The following is an 18,482-nucleotide window of genomic DNA, read 5'->3' as shown; positions in this document are numbered from 1 at the left end:
ATTTTGACAAATAAAATATTCACCAGGAGTATAAATAATATTGGGGTTAACTAACCCTGTTCTGTGGTGTGACCCGGCACTGTACTCAACCCCAGTTTATTACCTTGTTGTCCAGAATTCCACATTTTCATGTGTTCAAACTGCTTTTGAAGTTTAATTATTTTCTTTTAATATTGAACTGGGAGCTTAACACTCAGTTTAAAAATTCAAAAAGGCTGCCTCCATACAAATGTATGGGAACAGGAGCAGGGGAGGTTAGGAACATGGGGTCAGACCAGACTGGTCCAATCAGTTAGGTATCCCATGTCCAGCAGTGGCCAATATCTAATGCTTCAGAGGCAGATCGATTTATGTCTAGGCTCTTTCTCTCTCCCCTCTCTTCTCCCCCCTCCCACCCCAGAAAAAAAACCAACCCACGCCATACAATGCACCTGTATGTATAAGGATGGCCGTGGAGAAGACATTCATAATTTTGCCAGTTGGTTTAATCCAGATTCTAACTAAAAATCTATGAGACTTTCAGAAGGGACCATCATGATCAGCTAGTCTGACCTTCTGCACCTTGCAGGCCACAGAACCTCACCCTGGAGCCTGTATTAGAATTAGCTGGTTTGAATTCCAACCTAGTTTAAAGCCTAGGTTCTATCTTTATGGGTCTGCAGAGATGTTACCCTTAAAACTTTGTGCTGCTTTTTCGCTCTAGCCACCCCTGGCACTTTCTCTGTGAAGAGAGAGAAGCCGGCTATCTGACTAGTTAATTGGTTAGCTGAGCAAGCTCATGTCTCTCTGATTGCTTATTGCCTTAGTAGAGATGATGTGGGAAGCCCGGGTTAGTCAAAAGCTGATGGTGGATCATAAAGGATCATGAGCAGGCCAGCTGGACCCGGTGGTAGAATCTCTGAGCATGTTCCACCACGATGACCCTCCTGAAGTCTGAAAGGAAAAGCAGCTTTTGGCAGCACAGTGGCAATTCTCTGGTGATATCTGCTGATGGTCCATCTGCAGATATGCCTGCTGAGAGGAAATCGTGGCCGGTGATTTCTTGGGACAGCCTGTCATTTGTTTGCTTTGCCAGGCAGACTGCACCCAGGTGTTTGCTTTGCCCCAGCGTGCTCTGTATATATTAAAGAGTCTATATTCAGACCACCCAAATTTCCTTTCCAAAGTCCAAAGTGGGCATTTTAATGAGCTGCCTGAAGAGCAAAAAGAAATCAGGTGTCTCTGTCTAGGATTTAACTTATATTTATAACTCATAAAGGATTTAGCTCATTTTTTTTGTTACTTACATTTAGGGGTCTACCAAATTCTTCGCAGCTGTGAAAATAGCATTACGGACCAAGAAATGTGGTCTTGGGCAGCCCAGCTCTGAAGGCAGAGCAGAGAGCAGCGGCTGCTGCCCTGGTGCCCAGCTCTTAAGGCAGTGCCGACGCAGCACAGAAGTAAGGATGACAATACCATGCCGTCCCTTCTCTGCAGCTGCTGGCCGGTGGTGCTGCCTTCACAGCTGGGTGCCCGGCCAGCAGCCGCCGCTCTCCGCTCTGCCTTCAGAGCTTGGTACCCAGGCAGTGCAACCCCCAGCATCAGCACAGAAGTACAGGTAGCAATACTGCGGCCCCCTAATAGGCTTCTGACCCCCTTTTTGGATCTGGACCCCTAGTCTGAGAAATGCTATAGGAGAAGACGCACCATTTTCTTGGGTTCATCGCAGTCTAAATAGCGAATATCAGGGATATGTAACCCATCTGCGAAATTTTCTATTTATGCCGTGACCAACCCATGAAAATCGTGTGATTTCTCCATGATCTAAGTAGACCTCTTGCTGTCCTAATAAAATCTCTAATAAGACAGAGGTTTTATTGGAGTCCTCTAGAGGCTGTAATATTGTACAGAGCTACTAGCCTTCTGGACTAGACTAACAAGCAAACAGTAAGCATGACCCTCTTGAAACATTTGGTATGGAAAGTTAAGGTACACCGTCAAACTTGTAGGCTCCATTCTCCCTGGAGATGGGGTGGTCCAGGGTCCACTCAAGCCCTGACTGGGCAAAACATGAGGCTGTTCTTCTAGCTTCGCACAGCAAGGGCCTCCTTGGGATGGGTCCTGGCAAACCTTGTCAGTGGGGTTGCTGATGAACAACAGAAGGTTTTCCCTCCCCCAGGCTGAGGGCTCCCAGCCATAGTCAGAAATAACTCCCCAGTTTCTTACGGCACGATCGTGTAATGATTGTCCTCAAGTGGGCCTGAACAATGCCTTTTACCTTTCAAAGCCGTCACCAAGAAGCTAGTGATGCGAGTGTATTTTGCAGCAGTGAGTGTAAGGAAATCTTAACTTGAGACTTAGCAAATATGAAGCTCATTAGGGCTGGGCTTCATCTATCTTTGACACAGGACCCTGTAGGAAATTGATGTGCCGTGGACGGGTGAACATATTCCAGGCTGTTTTTCTCACCATGTGCTGTCACTGCAGTTGAAGTCAATTGATGTGCTTGGCTTAGTCCCTAGATCGCGTGGGGGGCTTGTCTATTTAGGCAGGGCGGGGTGGGGGCTCAAGTCATCTCCTATCTCATTCGTGCTTCCTTCACTTGTCCTGCCAGACTGACATTCTGGGTATAGTATGTGGCTCATGTTTCTTGCCATGCGCTTTTCTCGAGAAGCTGATTTTAGGCGTGGGGTGTCATTTAGCGATATAGACGAGTCTCTTCACGTTGACACTGATGGGGTGGGGGGAATTGTGGTTTTTAAATACAGTTCATCCCTCAGCGATCACGCTATGGATGCTGTGTACCTTGAAACACTGATCCTCTCTGTTCACAGCTTTCAGAAACCTGTTGAACGCAGGAGGGCATCAGTTTCGTGCTTGTGGAAACGAACTGGTAACTTTGGGTCTCTAACCAATTCACCGTCCCTGCTCTTCCTCCCCAGATGACCTGTGTGGAGAAAGCAGGCAACGATGAGAAGATGCTCATGAAAATTTTCCGCTGCCTGGGGAGCTGGTTCAACCTGGGAGTTCTGGATAGTAACTTCATGGCCAACAGCAAGTTACTGTCCCTCCTCTTCGAGGTGCTGGTGAGTATTTGCTCAGGCCATTGTCCGAGCTCCTCTCTGCCCGGGAAGAACGATGTTAACTTTTTACCAGGAGAGGATCAGCAAAACTTTGAAATCAGTTTGAAATCCCTGTGCAGATTTATTACAAATCCGTTGTAAACATTGGCGCACTAACATGACAGCTCATTGGTGGTCTGCATGGCGGGTCATAAAGAGAAGTTTACTCCCCTTCCTGGGCCCTTTTCTCTGCCTTCAGTATGAGACCCAACCCATCTCTTATCCCACTGTGCTGTTGGCTGCACACTAGCTCTTCCCCAGTGCTCCAAATAGCTCTGCTTAGTGCCCCTTCGATTTCCAGCCTGAAGGCTGTCAAGAACTGGCAAAACAGGAGCCCAGGAATCTCTTAAGAGCAAGAGTCCAGTTTAAGTGCTTCCTCTGCCTGCATGTCAAGTCCTGAGTTCAGGATTCCAGTTCTCTGGAACCAGCTGCTGCTGTCACTGACCTGAGATATGCCTAGAATGTGGCCCAACGTTCTTGCACAGAATACTGAATGCTGAATTCAGGACTGGACAGGGAAATATAGGAGGGGGTGATGCTTACGTTCTCTGTGAATTTCCAATCTGATCCTATTCCATTCTGGGTCAGAGACCATGAAGATGAATGGCAAAGTTTCTTTGTGAGCAGACTGGGATGAAGTTAGCCCCAAGCACAGCATGGTGAAGGGGAGGATTGAAGATGTCATTTTTAGCCTTTATTGAGTAAGACAAATGAACAGCAAAGGACTGTGGCTCATGGAGTCGGGGAGGAAACCTCACTCCATTTCTCTAGAGTGATATAGTCGGGGAAAAGAGCAACTCAAACAAAATCCTGGTTTTCTGAACTGCAAAGGGATTATTGGGGGATGGATAGGTGAAGGCCCTGGGCCAAAAACACAGCAGACTTAAAATGTGAATGTAAGACCTGTTCTCCAGTTTGGCTGTGTACCATAGAGGAGGGAGAAACCTGCACCTTCATCAGGGTGATCATCAGGGTCATCATCCGTCTACACTCCCAATCTCTAGCTATTCAGATAGTGAAAAGAACCATGTGTTTTTTCTCATGCTGCATTTGAAAGTCCTCGATCTGAGCGGCAAGAACGTTTTTAATTAAAGCAGATAGTAAGACACCTTCTCGCCCCCTGGACTCCGTTATTCCCTTTGGCTGCATTCCTGTTGAAAGCCCTACTGCAACAAATCCTTCCTTTGTATTGCTTGGGATTCAGCGGTTCTATCCCCGCTGGGTCATGAAATGGCTCGCCATACTGTTTCCAGTTATAGCACACTGGTCCAGGGCAGGACTGGAGTGGGAGTGGGGTGGCATTGGATTGCAGAAACCGCATGATCCTGTAATCTTTGCAAACCCAGTTATACTTTCTGGCAGACAGTACTTCGAAAAGAAGTTCACAAAGTTCTAGTCAATCTGGTTTCCTGTTCTCACGGTCTTGCCCATTCATCATCAATTTTCTTAACTTCCATTAAGAGGCCACTTTGTCTAGTTCACTGGTGCTTTAACTTTTCCTGTCGTGCCCCACCCCCTCTTACCAGTAATGAAACCGGTCTGTGCTTCCCCCTCCATTACTGTCCAGTTGGCTCTGCAGAGGAGCTTGGACTGACAGTGGAGCTGTGTGTGGGAGGAGCTGGGGCTAGAGATGGAGTTGGGCTGGGAGTGGAGCGGAGCTGGGATGGGTGGCACTCCCTGCCCTGCCCTGTGGGGGCTGGCCTGGACATCGCTACCGCACCTGACTCCCCCCCAAACATTCCTCTGTGCCCCTCTAGGAGGGTGCACCCCACAGTTTGGGGACCACTGGTCGAGTTCTTGGAGCACGAGGCTGGGAGGCAGGGCTCCTGGATTCCATTCCAGCTTCTGTCACTAATGTTCTTTGTGATTTGAAGAAAGTTTGACTTCAACTTCTGTCTGTTTTCCCCGTCTGCGAAATGAACATTGCTATCAGTTGCTGTTACTGACCACTTCAATTAAGAATGAGTTCAAGGTTTTATACTAATCTCCCTTTTTAGGAGCTCATAACTTTCTCCATCATATACAAGGTGGGTGAGATAATATCTTTTATTGGATCAACTTCAGTTGGTGAGAGAGACAAGCTTTCGAGCCACACAGAGCTCTTCAGGTCTGAGAAAGGTACTCCGAACGTCACAGCTAAATGCAAGGTGGAAAAGGTTGTTTAGCGTAAGTAGTTAGCTCATATTCTAAGGGACCAGCATAACTACTTACGCTAAACATTCTGTTCCACCTTGTATTTAGCTGTGACGTTCGGAGTACCTTTCTCAGACCTGAAGAGCTCTGCGTGGCTCGAAAGCTTGTCTCTCTCACCAACTGAAGTTGATCCAATAAAAGATATTATCTCACACACCTGGCATCTTTAATATCCTGGTATTGACAGGGCTACAACATTGCATCCATCATATACAGTTCTTCCTGGCGGAAATTCACCATACTAAAAGGTGAATTGTTTTGTAAGACTTTGAACAAGGTGCCTTTAACACTTGTTTGCACTAGGCGAGTGTTGGAATAAAGTTCTCTCCATCTGCACGGGATTTAAAATATTCAAATGTTGTTAACTTTCAAGGCTAGAAGCATAAAACTTGGCTTGGTTTGTAATCCTCATCAAAGAAAAGAAAACAAAACTGGTTGTAGATTTTCCAAGTTCTGAACATTTAAGTCAATATTTTGTTCATGTACAGTACCGTGTTTTTATCCCTCCTTTTTCTGACACCTTTAACTCAGAACAGCTAACTCAGGAAAGTCTTTCTCCATATGTATGGAAACCCCAAAGAGCTCCAGTAAAACAGGAAAATTAAATGTAAAAAAAACTTGCATTAATGCAACATGAAAGTTGAAGAGCTGAGCTAAGCACACACAAGTCAGAAATTCCCAAATGGTACCAGTTTGTCCTGCATTGTTCACTCGACCTGTTGCATGGATGAGGTATTGTCCAATGTTTTATTATTATGCCGTTATTAAACAGGTAACTTGCTTTGCATTTGTTGCACGATACAATCTAAGCAAACAAAAATGCAAATTAAGGTTCCCATTTAACAATGGAAAGAGGACTAGACAGCACTTAATGCATGAAACAAGTCTGAGTTAATGTTGCAATAGAAACTTATCCTCTGGGGTTTTCTGACTTCTGAGTGCTCAGCTTTTCAGCCTGCATGTTACATTAATGATAGTTTTTGCAGTTAATTTCTCCCTGCCCTTCCCTGTTCACAAGGGATTGTGCTGCTTAATTATTCAATGTTTGCAAAATGCTTGAGGATCCCCTTATGAAAGGGCATCTATAGGTGTGCACTGGATTACTGCTATTCCTTTGTTTCCTCTCCTCTTCACTGTCTGCTCTCTTTTTCTTTGTACCCCAGCCCTGTCTCTTTTCCTAATTGCACCCAGCCCTATGGTAGCTATTAAAACTTCTGTGAAATGAGCCTTGCACAATGGCCATGAATGTTTATCAGGCAGGGCCCACCCTAAGCCACCAGGATAATAAAACCAGTATTTTATTCTCACTTCAGAGGGGTATTTCCCCCCACTTCACCACCCAAGGAGAAAGGGGTAGTACAATTTTTCCATGGTGCTGAAATATCTCAGACCTGAGATTTCAGTCATTCTGTTCCATCTCTTTATGTGCCATGTAGAGAAGCCAGAAGGGTTCCGTGGGGCGAAGGTCTTTGCCCCCTGGGTACAGCAGCAGGCTATGCAGGGCTGGCAAAGGAGGTGGTGTAGGGAGAGCTGTGTACTAAGAAACGTGCCTTGGTATTTGAGATGAAACAAAAGCTTCGTTAGGTGCAGCCTCGTTTATCGCTCCACAGTCACCTGGCTCCTTTCCTCCCCTCCTGTCCTGCAGCGACAAGACAAGACATCCTCAAACCTGCACGAGGCAGCCTCTGACTGTGTGTGCTCAGCTCTCTACGCTATTGAAAATGTGGAGACCAACCTGCCCCTCGCGCTGCAGCTCTTCCAGGGAGTCCTGACGCTGGAGGCCGCCTATCACATGGCTGTGGCCCGGGAGGATTTAGACAAGTAAGCAAATGAGCCTCCTGGTGTTCCTGGAGAGGGGGGAGAGCTGCGATAATTAACTGTCAACTTGTCTGTTGAGAGCTATTCTTGGGATTGGCTGTGTTGTACAGCACTCTGGAGTGTCGTATGCAAATGATTGCTCACAGAACAGAGACGGCTGAGTTAACGACGCTTCCCTTTGCTGTCAGTGCACCAGGCTAGAATTGCAGGGGGGCGAGCAACCTGAGCTTGGGCAGACAAGAGGGAACGTTGCAGGCATGCTAGTGCTTTACTCTTATCAAAGAGCACCAGAAGATGTGCCGCTTTGCATCTCTCATTGAGCGATGAGAGAGTGCGGAATGGCTGAGCCTTCCGGAGAGGGGAAAAACAGCCTTGGGAGGGCTCCGGCATGGGACTTGTCCTGCCTTCTGTCTACAGAGTTCTGTACCGATGTTAAAGAGCCCTTCGTGTTGGTTTTATGATGTTAGCATCTAGCTGCTCCAGCCAAGATCAAGGCCTCGCTCTGCTTGTACAGTGCCTAGCACAATAAGAGGGTTTACAGTGCAGATAGACAAGACAGAATAAAGGGTAAAAGGAGAAACAAAGGCAAGAGATGGGAAGCAAGTTGGCAGATCTCTTATGGCAGTGTCCCCCTCCCCCGCCCCATGGCCAGTGTTCCTTGCTACCTCTCTCTGAAGTCAGCACTATCAGAGGGGAAAATGAAGGTGAAGAGGGTGGTGGCTTTCCATGGATCATGCTCCAGATCACTCCTAGAACTGCCATTAGAAACTCCCAGTCCTGTGCTCAGCCCACTTGGCCATGCTGTCAGTTACACAGTGCTGTGCTGTCGGTCCTCGGAAACTGAGAGATGGCAAACAGAGAGATTTCACATTCGGCAGTCAGCCCTCACTGTCTCTGTGGTCTTGGTTTTGATCTTCCTTCTTCAAACAGAATAGCAAAGGTGGTTAGTTTGAGGACAGGTTTTTGCTGTTCAACTCAGCCCCTCAAATTGTTTTCTATAGATATTTTCAGGACAGCAATCCTGTCTTCTAACATAAATTGTCTTGCTGTCTGTGACATGCTGCTGTAAAATTCAAGGCTGATAAAGCTGGTTCACGTACTTGTGTATCGTATGCTGTTGCACAGTTCCTCCATTCTGGTACTGTATGTCCTGTTCTTGTGCCGAATGCATTTGAGCTTGATTTTGGTAGACTTCTGGGGTCTGTTTGCAGCTTTGGAGATGATGTCATAAACTTTCTCCTGAACTACAGTCTCATAGTTGTCCTGGGTATATATTAAAATTTCACTCTGAGGAACCCAATTTAGACCAGGCAGTGGTCTTCACTTTCATAAGAACATCCTGGAATCCATAAAGGGAGAGGCAATTCTTGATTTAGTCCTAAGTGGAGCACAGGATCTGGTCCAAGACGTGAATATTGCTGAACCACTTGGTAATAGCAACCATAGTATAATTAAATTTAACGTCCTTGTAGAGGGGAAAATACCAAAGAAACCCACCACAGTACCATTTGACTGCAAAAAGGGTTAACTACACAAAAATGAGTAGGCTAGTTAAACAGAAATTAAAAGGACTGGTCACTATTTAAAAACACCGTTATAGAGGCTCAAACTAAATGCATTCCCCCAACAGTAAGAGGACCAAAAAATGCCACCATGGCTTAACAGCAGAGTAAAAGTGGCAGTTAGAGGCAAAAAGGCAGCTTTAAAAGTTGGAAGCCAAATCCTACTGAGGGAAATGGAAAGGAGCATAAACTCTGACATGGCAAGTGTAAAAGTATAATAAGGAAGGCCAAAAAAGAATTTGGAGAGCAACTAGCTAAAGACGCAGAAACTAACAGCAGCATATTTCTTTTTAAGTACATCAGAAGTGGGAAGCCTGTCAAACGCACTGGGGCCACTGGATGATCCAGGTGCTAAAGGAGAGCTCCTGGAAGACAAGATCGTTGCAGCGAAGCTAAATGAATTCTTTGAATTGGTCTTCCCTGCAGTGGATGTGAGGGAGATTCTCACATCTAAGCTGTCCTTTTTAGGTGACAAATCTGAGGAACTGTCCTAGATTGAGGTGTCAATAGAGGAGGTTTTGGAATAAATTGATAAATTAAACAGTAACGAGTCGCCAAGACCAGATGGTATCACCCAAGAGTTCTGAAGGAACTCAAATGTGAAACTGCAGAACTACTATATGTAACTTATCACTTAAATCAGACTCTGTACCAAATGTTTGGAGGATAGGTAATGTAACCCCGATTTTTTTTTATTTTTTATTTTATAAAAAAAAAAAAGCTCCAGAGGTGATCCCGGCAATTACAGGCTGGTAAGCCTGACTTCAGTACAGGGCAAATTGGTTTAAACTAGAGTGAAGAACTGAATTATCAGACAAATAGATTAATACAATACGTCGGGGAAGAGTCAACGTGGCTTTTGTATAGGGAAGTCATGCCTCACCAGTCTAGTATTCTTTGAGGGGGTCAACAAGCATGTGGAAAAGGGGATCCAGTGGATATAGTGTACTTGGACTCTCGGAAAGCCTTAGATGTTTCACATGCCAAAGGCTCTTAGGCAAAGTAAGCTGTTATGGGATAAGAGAAGGTCCTCTCCTGGATCAGTAACTGGCTAAAAGATGGGAAACAAAGGGCAGGAATAAACTGTCAGTTTTCACAATGGACAGAGGTCAATACAGGGGTCTGTACTGGGACCTGCTATTTCACAAATTCATAAACGATCTGGAAAAGGGAGTGAACAGCGAAGTGGCAAAGTTTGCAGAGAATACAGAATTATTCCAGACAGTGCGAAGAATTCCAAGGAGACTTCACTAAACTGGATGACTGGGAAACAAAATAGCAGATAAAATTCAGTGTTGATAAGAATAAAGTAATCCACATTGGAAAACATAATCTCAACTACACATACAAAATGATGGGGTCTAAATTAGCTGTTAGCACTCAAGAAAGGGGTATTGGAATAATTGTGGATAGTTCTCTGAAAACATCTGCTCAATGTGCAACAGCGGTCCAAAATAAAAAAAAAAAAAAAAGCTAGCAATGTTAGAAAAGGGATAAATAACACAGAAAATATCATATTGCCTCTCTATAAATCCATGGTACGCCCACTTCTTGAGTACTGCACGTAGCTCTGGTTGCCCCATCTCAAAAAAGATATATTAGAATTGGAAAAGGTACAGAGAAGGTCAACACAAATAATTAGCGGTCTGGAACAGCTTCTATATGAGGAGAGATTAAAAAGACAGATTGTTCAGTTTAAAAAAGAGATGACTAAGGCGTGAATGTGATAGAAGTCTGTAAAATCATGACTGGTGTAGAGAAAGTAGATACGGAAGTGTTTACTACTTTTCATAACACAAGAACTTGGGGTCACCAAATGAAATTAATAGGCAGTAGGTTTAAAACAAACACAAGGAAGTATTTCTTCACACAATGCACCATCAACCTGTGGAACTCATTGCTGTGGGATGTTGCAAAGTCTGGAAGCCATAACTGGATTCAAAAAAGAATTAGTTAAGTTTCTGGAGGATAAACCCATCAGTGGTTATTAGCCAAAATGGTCAACGATGCAACCCCATAATGTGGGTGTCCCGAAATGTCTGACTGCCAGAGCTGGAACTGGACAACAGGGGATGGATCACTCGAGATTGCCCTGTTGTGTTCATTCCCTCTGAAGGATCTGGCTCTGGCCACTGTTGGAAGACAGGATACTGGGCTTGATGGACCATTGGTCTTCACCCAGGATGGCCGTTCTTAGTTCAGATTTTCTTAAGCACAACTCCCACAACTGTGATGCTCTTCAGCACATTCGCAAAAAGAAAAGGAGTACTTGTGGCACCTTAGAGACTAACAAATTTATTAGAGCATAAGCTTTCATGAGCTACAGCTCACTTCATCGGATGCACGAAAGCTTATGCTCAAATAAATTGGTTAGTCTCTAAGGTGCCACAAGTACTCCTTTTCTTTTTGCGAATACAGACTAACACAGCTGCTACTCTGAAACCTCTTCAGCACATTGTAACCCCATTTCCCTGAATTTGGGGAGTGAATTAGAAATGTGTCTGGATAAAAAGGCTGCTGAAATGGAAGGATTCAGTGTACCCCTGCCTCTGAGATAACTGTTTAGTGCATATTAGCTTCAGGAAGCTAATGCTGTACATAAGTAGGAGACACTTTCTCCCTGTATGTACAATATCACTGGGTATTTGCATGTGAAACATGATCTGCTTCACTTCCTTCAACAGGGTTCTCAATTACTGCCGTGTCTTCACTGAACTCTGTGAGACGTTTCTGGATAAAATTGTTTGTTCACCAGGCCATGGGCTGGGGGACCTGCGCACGCTGGAGTTGTTGCTGATCTGTGCAGGCCATCCACAGTATGAGGTAGGGCTCAGTGGGATACTCGCTCTTCTTCCTCAATCAGATCTGCAGAAAGCTTTTCTTTATAGCCTAGCGAGTTTGGGCAGGTTTCAGGTCCCGTTCCATAGTGGCCTTGAAAGCCTTGCTCTGAATTTGTGGTGCAGAAGGTATTGTTTAACTCGTCTGTGCCTGGGATAGAAAGCCCCGAGGCAGCTGCTCCTGATGGAAGAGGTATGGAAAAGTCACTCATCAATTTGCTTGAAAGCATTTTAAACCTCTCACCTGCTGTGATCTTGCTTCCTGCATCTTCTCTGTGCAGTAGTCAGTCAGGGTCTGGCTTAGGGAAAATAGATTCCTGGGTGAGCTTGTATTTTGGTGCCTCCCCTGGCCCCTGCTGCTCCCCACCCCCATTGCTCCCAGCTCTGCTGCCTCCCCCCGACCCATTGCCCCAAGCTCCCTTCTGCAGCCTCACACTGAGGCCTGCCTCACTCCTTGCCTCTTGACCACGGCTCACCCATAAGGCTAGCCCTTGTAATGGGTTTTTTTTCAATGTTATGCATAGCTAAATGTTCTCTGAGGCTTCCAGTGTAGCGGTAATTTCTTGCATATTCACCCAAATCAGATGAGTAATCTCATCTCCCCTCGCTCTCCCTCACCTCTGGGCACGCTTTTGCACACCGCCTGAAGCTCAGAATAGCAAAATATCACATGTAAGATGTGGGCTTTCCCCTTCATTTCCCCAGATCTCCCACTCTTGGGATATCCCCTGGGATAGTTTGATTAACTAAAATCTTGCTGACTGACCCCTAGTTGTGTTTACTGGGCCCCTTCTGTTCAGATCTGTGTTTAGTAAATGTGCCCCCATCACAGAGGTACTGATCTATGGATTAGTGCTCGTTACATATAGCACTAATGCATGGTCACCAGCCAGACCTGGTTTCATAACTACCTATACACCCGTCACTTTATTTGGGACGTAGAACTTTATTGATGGAGGAGTCAAGCCTTTGAAATTAGTCTCTTCATGAGAAAAGTAAAAACTGGACTGACTGGGTTTTAAGTGGACTAACGTGCCATTAACCTCTAGAGGTGCAGGTTTTCAAACGCACAGATGTCCCTTAGGCCTTATCTGCACACAGTTTGGGTACCAGGATAACTGTCAGTTTTTGACTGATAATTATACTGACCCCACCCCTCATATAGACACAGTTATACCGATATAAAGCATGCGTCTGCGCATATAACCGTGTCCATGCTCAGGGTGCAGCGCTTTCTTAGATGCAGTTTTTGTATGTGGACCAGGCCTTGGGATGTGGGTAACATTATCTTTCCATGGTTATTGGTGTGAATCATGCCTGAGCTAGGAGGGGGTGGAAGTTTCTGTCTGACAGATGTTTGACCTACATGAAATGAGCTGATGACTTCAACTGAGCTCCTAGTGAGCTCTATCCAGTGCTGCAAGACGCACTAGTATCTGCAGAGGTTTGAAAGCCAGGAGGCTGAATTACCCTTTTGCTCGGAGATGGCTCCCTAGGCCAGAGTACGCCCAGCGTGGGGGACAGCTTCACTGTTACTCTGCAGAGTCACTCATCCAAACGCTGTCCCAGCACTAACTTGTTTGATTTTTAAATCAACTGCTTAAACAACAAGCAAAAAATGCAGGTTTGTGAAGCCGAAGGAGCTGCTCGTGGCTTTGTTGAGGCTGCAGGTGTAAGTGTGGAGCCTGTAACAGTGCTTTTTGGCGGCAGCCTTCTGACAACTTTCCACACTAGGAGGATGGGGGCGAAATCCTGTCTGTGAAAATGACGAATGGCTGTTTTTCCTCTCCCAACAGGTGGTAGAAATTTCCTTTAACTTCTGGTACAGACTGGGGGAGCATCTGTACAAAACAGACGATGCAGTCATACACAGCATCTTCAAAGCCTACATCCAGAGGCTTCTGCATGCTCTGGCCAGACACTGTCAGCTTGACCCAGACCACGTAAGGCTGCGTTCAGCTGTCTTCCTTTTTCCTCCCCTGCTCCAGTAGGCTGCAGTGGACATGGGGGGGGGGGCTGGTGAAATGCAGCTCACCTTCCCCACGCACTGATTGTCACTGCTAGCTAAGGAACCAGGCACGTAACAGTTTTCGTTACCGCCCAACCCTCTCATATCCATCTGCAGTTAGGGATGGAAATGACAGGGTTGGGCAGTAACAAAAACTGCAATATACGTAGAGGCCCTAATCTGACATCCCCTCCTTTCAGCAAGCCAGCCTGTGTGCCGGCAGAGAGGTCTGGTGGTTGTGCTGCCCTAGAATGACTCTTGGGTGGGCCAGCGTGTGATGCGGGAGCTGGGTGCGGGCAGGTCTCATTTTTGCTTTTGCCATTCTTGGGTCCCCTTCTCCCCAGCTGAAATACCAGTGTGTGGAATTGCAGGCTGAGCACGTTCACCTGACTCTCCTCCCCGCTGGTCACTGTCTCCCTTCTTGAAGGAGCCTGAGCAGCTTGGAATACTTAGTGCCATCCCCGGCTATATTCCCCCACCTCCCAGAGACTTTGCATGAGTCTGAGAGCTTGCCTTTATTTCCGGAGCTCAGTGCGGGGAGAGGATCTGGCCTGTTAATGCAGGATGTGTGGAGTGGGCCAATCATGAGCCCCAGATACCTCGCTTGACATAATGTTGGTGCTCCTGCTTTTCCATCCCTTGAAATCCCCTTCGCCTAAGATGGCGGAGAGGATCACATGGTTTAGGGTGGCTTAATGTAATAGCTTGTCTTGCCCTTCCCTTGCTCTGTGGGTGAATTAGGATCTGGAAGTCCCCTTAGCTCTGTGACCCCACTTCCTCCAACTCTAAATCTCTGCTAGGAGGGTGTCCCGGAGGAAACAGATGACTTCGGGGAATTCCGGATGAGGGTCTCAGACCTGGTGAAGGACTTGATCTTCCTGGTTGGATCGGTGGAATGTTTTGCCCAGGTGAGCCCCTAGTAAAGCAGCTGTGGCGCTGGATAAGTTGCCTCGAAGGGGATTCTGTTGCCTTGGGCATGTTTAGCGTGGCTTTGCACGCACAGGATGATGTAATGTCTATATTCTATGAATGGATTGTTACCCTGAGATGCCATGTCTTCTCCTTGTGGCGGTGTTGGCTGCTCACCTCCACTATGCTGGCCAGAGTCAGCTCCTGAGGCTTGATCCTGGACTGCCGTGTCCCCTACCACTCGCTGTTAGTTCAGAGCCCACTCCAGCTCTCAGTGGAGCATGTACTCTCCCCCTTGACAAAATGAAGAATCTCTGCATATCCTGTCACGTTCACCACTGTGTGGTCTGGCTGGGCCCCATGGGCCATCTCCCAGGTTCCTTTCCTCTCTGCTGGCTGAAGCTATGCTGCGCTGCCCCTCGGAGTGTTCAGCAGCGAGGACGCTGCCATCACTCCACTGTGTGATAAAAGCTGGTTCTTGGTGGCGGGGTGAAATCGCCTCCAGGAGCTGTTGCCGAGTGGGTCTCATCACAGACCTCAGCACACTTCAGGTCTCCTGGGAGACCGTGGCGCTAGCAGTGAGAAATAGATCAGCTTTGGTGCAGAACCAGGCTCCAGTGTTGAGAAAGAGATTTAGGAGGAGAGGAGCAAAACAGGTACTTCTGCCACTTCCCAAGGAGAGGTGCTACCCTGCTGCTGCCCCGGCTTTTTTAATCCTCCTGTGTGACCGACTCTCTCTGCCCCACAGCTTTATGCTACCTTGAAGGATGGGAACCCTCCCTGGGAGGTGACGGAAGCTGTTCTCTTCATCATGGCCTCTATAGCCAAGAGCGTTGACCAGTGAGTATCGGGCACTGCCTGCGTCTGTGAAGATTGGGTATAGGGGTTTGTCCCATTTGTTTTCGGGGCCCTGGCTGCAGCTGACCAGTTTACTCCTGGGGGAATTCTGCACCAAAACATCCACGATTCTGCATATTTTATTTGTCAAAATAATGCAATATAATCACGCCAGTTTCACTTATTTTGGTAATTTATTTAAACTACCATACAGAAAAACAGTCGCAGTAACTGTTCAGCATTTCCTAAACACATGAAAGTTAAGTTACAAACACACAGTAACCAAGACCCTGCGTTCCAATTCTAATCCTGGATTTTTGTTTAAATTACATGACTTTTATTTTGCTGTTTGGTGTTCTGTAGGGCAGACTGGTTTCAGAGTAGCAGCCGTGTTAGTCTGTATTTGCAAAAAGAAAAGGAGTACTTGTGGCACCTTAGAGACTAACAACTTTATTTGAGCATAAGCTTTCGTGAGTTACAGCTCACTTCATCAGATGCATTAAAGCAGACTCTCTCACTTTAAATTGCTCAGACTTTCACACATGAAAGTCTGACAGTTTTGCTAATCATTGTCCTGCATTTTTTTTTTTCTATGGATAAGTGAAATAGATCCTGAGCTGTAATCTAACCCCATTGTGCCACTCTGGCATAGGGAAAAAAACACGAGAAAGCACATAGTTCTTCCTAGCTCAGGATTCCCTTAGTGTCATTTACATTAGCCTTTGCACCACTCTGGCAAGGTACAGGAGCCTGAATTGACTAAGAATAGGAACAATTAACTAACAATGGGAACATTGGTTTCAGAGTAGCAGCCGTGTTAGTCTGTATTCGCAAAAAGAAAAGGAGTACTTGTGGCACCTTAGAGACTAACAAATTTATTAGAGCATAAGCTTTCGTGAGCTAAGCTCACTTCATCGGATGCATTTGCATTTGAAGTGAGCTTAGCTCACGAAAGCTTATGCTCTAATAAATTTGTTAGTCTCTAAGGTGCCACAAGTACTCCTTTTCTTAATGGGAACATTAGCAGCCTGCCTGCTTAGTTGTTACATTTCTGCTCTGCCTCAGGGACAGAGCCTGCTTCACTCAGCTCCAGGGCACAGCAACTGCGAGCGAGCGGGACAGAGTGAGTCTCTCTCACTGGTTCATACAGGCACCCGCCCAGTCCCACCCCCTCAATGTCTCTCATAAATGATCTGGAGGATGGTGTGGATTGCACTCTCAGCAAATTTGCGGATGATACTAAACTGGGAGGAGTGGTAGATACGCTGGAGGGGAGGGATAGGATACAGAAGGACCTAGACAAATTGGAGGATTGGGCCAAAAGAAATCTAATGAGGTTCAATAAGGATAAGTGCAGGGTCCTGCACTTAGGATGGAAGAATCCAATGCACCGCTACAGACTAGGGACCGAATGGCTCGGCAGCAGTTCTGCGGAAAAGGACCTAGGGGTGACAGTGGACGAGAAGCTGGATATGAGTCAGCAGTGTGCCCTTGTTGCCAAGAAGGCCAATGGCATTTTGGGTTGTATAAGTAGGGGCATAGCGAGCAGATCGAGGGACGTGATCGTTCCCCTCTATTCGACACTGGTGAGGCCTCATCTGGAGTACTGTGTCCAGTTTTGGGCCCCACACTACAGGAAGGATGTGGATAAATTGGAAAGAGTACAACGAAGGGCAACGAAAATGATTAGGGGTCTAGAGCACATGACTTATGAGGAGAGGCTGAGGGAGCTGGGATTGTTTAGTCTGCAGAAGAGAAGAATGAGGGGGGATTTGATAGCTGCTTTCAACTACCTGAAAGGGGGTTTCAAAGAGGATGGCTCTAGACTGTTCTCAATGGTAGCAGATGACAGAACGAGGAGTAATGGTCTCAAGTTGCAATGGGGGAGGTTTAGATTGGATATTAGGAAAAACTTTTTCACTAAGAGGGTGGTGAAACACTGGAATGCGTTACCTAGGGAGGTGGTAGAATCTCCTTCCTTAGAGGTTTTTAAGGTCAGGCTTGACAAAGCCCTGGCTAGGATGATTTAACTGGGACTTGGTCCTGCTTTGAGCAGGGGGTTGGACTAGATGACCTTCTGGGGTCCCTTCCAACCCTGATATTCTATGATTCTATGATTCTATGATTCTCCAGGGGCGCATGCACGCCCAGCCTCCCTGCCCCCCCCCCATCTGCTCTCAGCTGCTCCCAGTAGATGCGCCCAGGCTGCCATGGAAAGGGCGTGTGTTTCCCCAGAGATTTCTTTGCTCCCTCATTGTTCTGTGGGGGAGCCAAGAGATCTGCGGCAGGTACAAATGCCATGCCCCCACAGGGGTGCAGAACCCCCCCCAGGAGTACCAATTGCCAAGATTCAGGAACGGCTGAAAATACCCTGAGCAATCCCAAGTTGCTCTTGTCTGTTGCGCTTGAGCTGCTGTTCTTCCCCCCCCCCACCCCCCCCAGCAAGTTGGGTTTACTCGCTAAAAATGCAGGTCCTGTGAGCTCATGCAGAGACCTTCAGTGTGCTACAGGCCTCCTCAGTCGAGGGAGAGATTACTGCTGATGTGAAATGTAAGTGAGGAGCCCCAGATACCTCGGTGCTGGACTCCCTCCTTGTGTCCCGTCAGGACCGTGCGTCACCTGGCCTCTGCCTTCATTCTCCCCATTCTCTGTTCTTTCCCAGCCCCACTCCTTAATGCATCCTCAACCAGTGCCATCCGCCAATGCCCTCTGCTCCTCAAATCCCTCCCGATGTTACTGCCTGGTATCTCTCGTCTGGCTTGTGGAAGGCGGGGAGCCCTTCAGGGCAGGAAACAACTCTGTAAAGTACTGTTTCAATTGCAGCTCGCGACATGAGTCTGTAAAACGATATTGGAGCATCCCCTGCTGGCAGCGGCCCTAGGATCGAGAAGGCCTCCAGCTGGTAGAGGGGAAGGGCGTGGGGCTAGGAATTCCATAACTGTGCCAGTCCCTGGAGGCTGGCGCTCTCTGTTGTCTGGGATGCCCTGACACCAGACGACTGAGTCACAGAGGACTAGCAAAATGGGGGGGAATAAATTAAATGTTGGCAAGGTGTTAGAGTTTTGCCAGAACAAATCTATCGGGTCTCTACAGGGCAGGTGCTCCAGGGAGGAGGTGGTTGATAGTCTGTTGCCTGTAGATTCACTGACTCAGACTGCCAAGCATCAAAACTCATCCTGTTGCTCTTCTTCTCCTTTGTAACGTCATTCCCCTGTAG

The 18,482-nt window shown here is 46.9% G+C and overlaps 1 protein-coding gene across 2 annotated transcripts in view; it reads left to right on the top strand.

The window, feature by feature from the left end:
- TNPO3 (transportin 3) overlaps positions 1-18,482 on the top strand; it is an 85,714-nt gene that overhangs the window by 42,235 nt on the left and 24,997 nt on the right. For both annotated transcript variants that reach the window (XM_038395182.2, XM_043499726.1), the window contains exons 5-10: positions 2,922-3,065; positions 6,940-7,115; positions 11,359-11,497; positions 13,308-13,454; positions 14,320-14,427; positions 15,177-15,268. In XM_038395182.2, coding sequence (XP_038251110.1) covers positions 2,922-3,065; positions 6,940-7,115; positions 11,359-11,497; positions 13,308-13,454; positions 14,320-14,427; positions 15,177-15,268 — 806 coding nt within the window. The remainder of the gene's footprint in view (positions 1-2,921; positions 3,066-6,939; positions 7,116-11,358; positions 11,498-13,307; positions 13,455-14,319; positions 14,428-15,176; positions 15,269-18,482) is intronic.

The sequence above is a fragment of the Dermochelys coriacea genome, chromosome 1 (assembly GCF_009764565.3).
Source record: "Dermochelys coriacea isolate rDerCor1 chromosome 1, rDerCor1.pri.v4, whole genome shotgun sequence".
Taxonomy (NCBI): domain Eukaryota; kingdom Metazoa; phylum Chordata; order Testudines; family Dermochelyidae; genus Dermochelys; species Dermochelys coriacea.
This window is presented reverse-complemented; position numbering and strand designations above follow the sequence as displayed.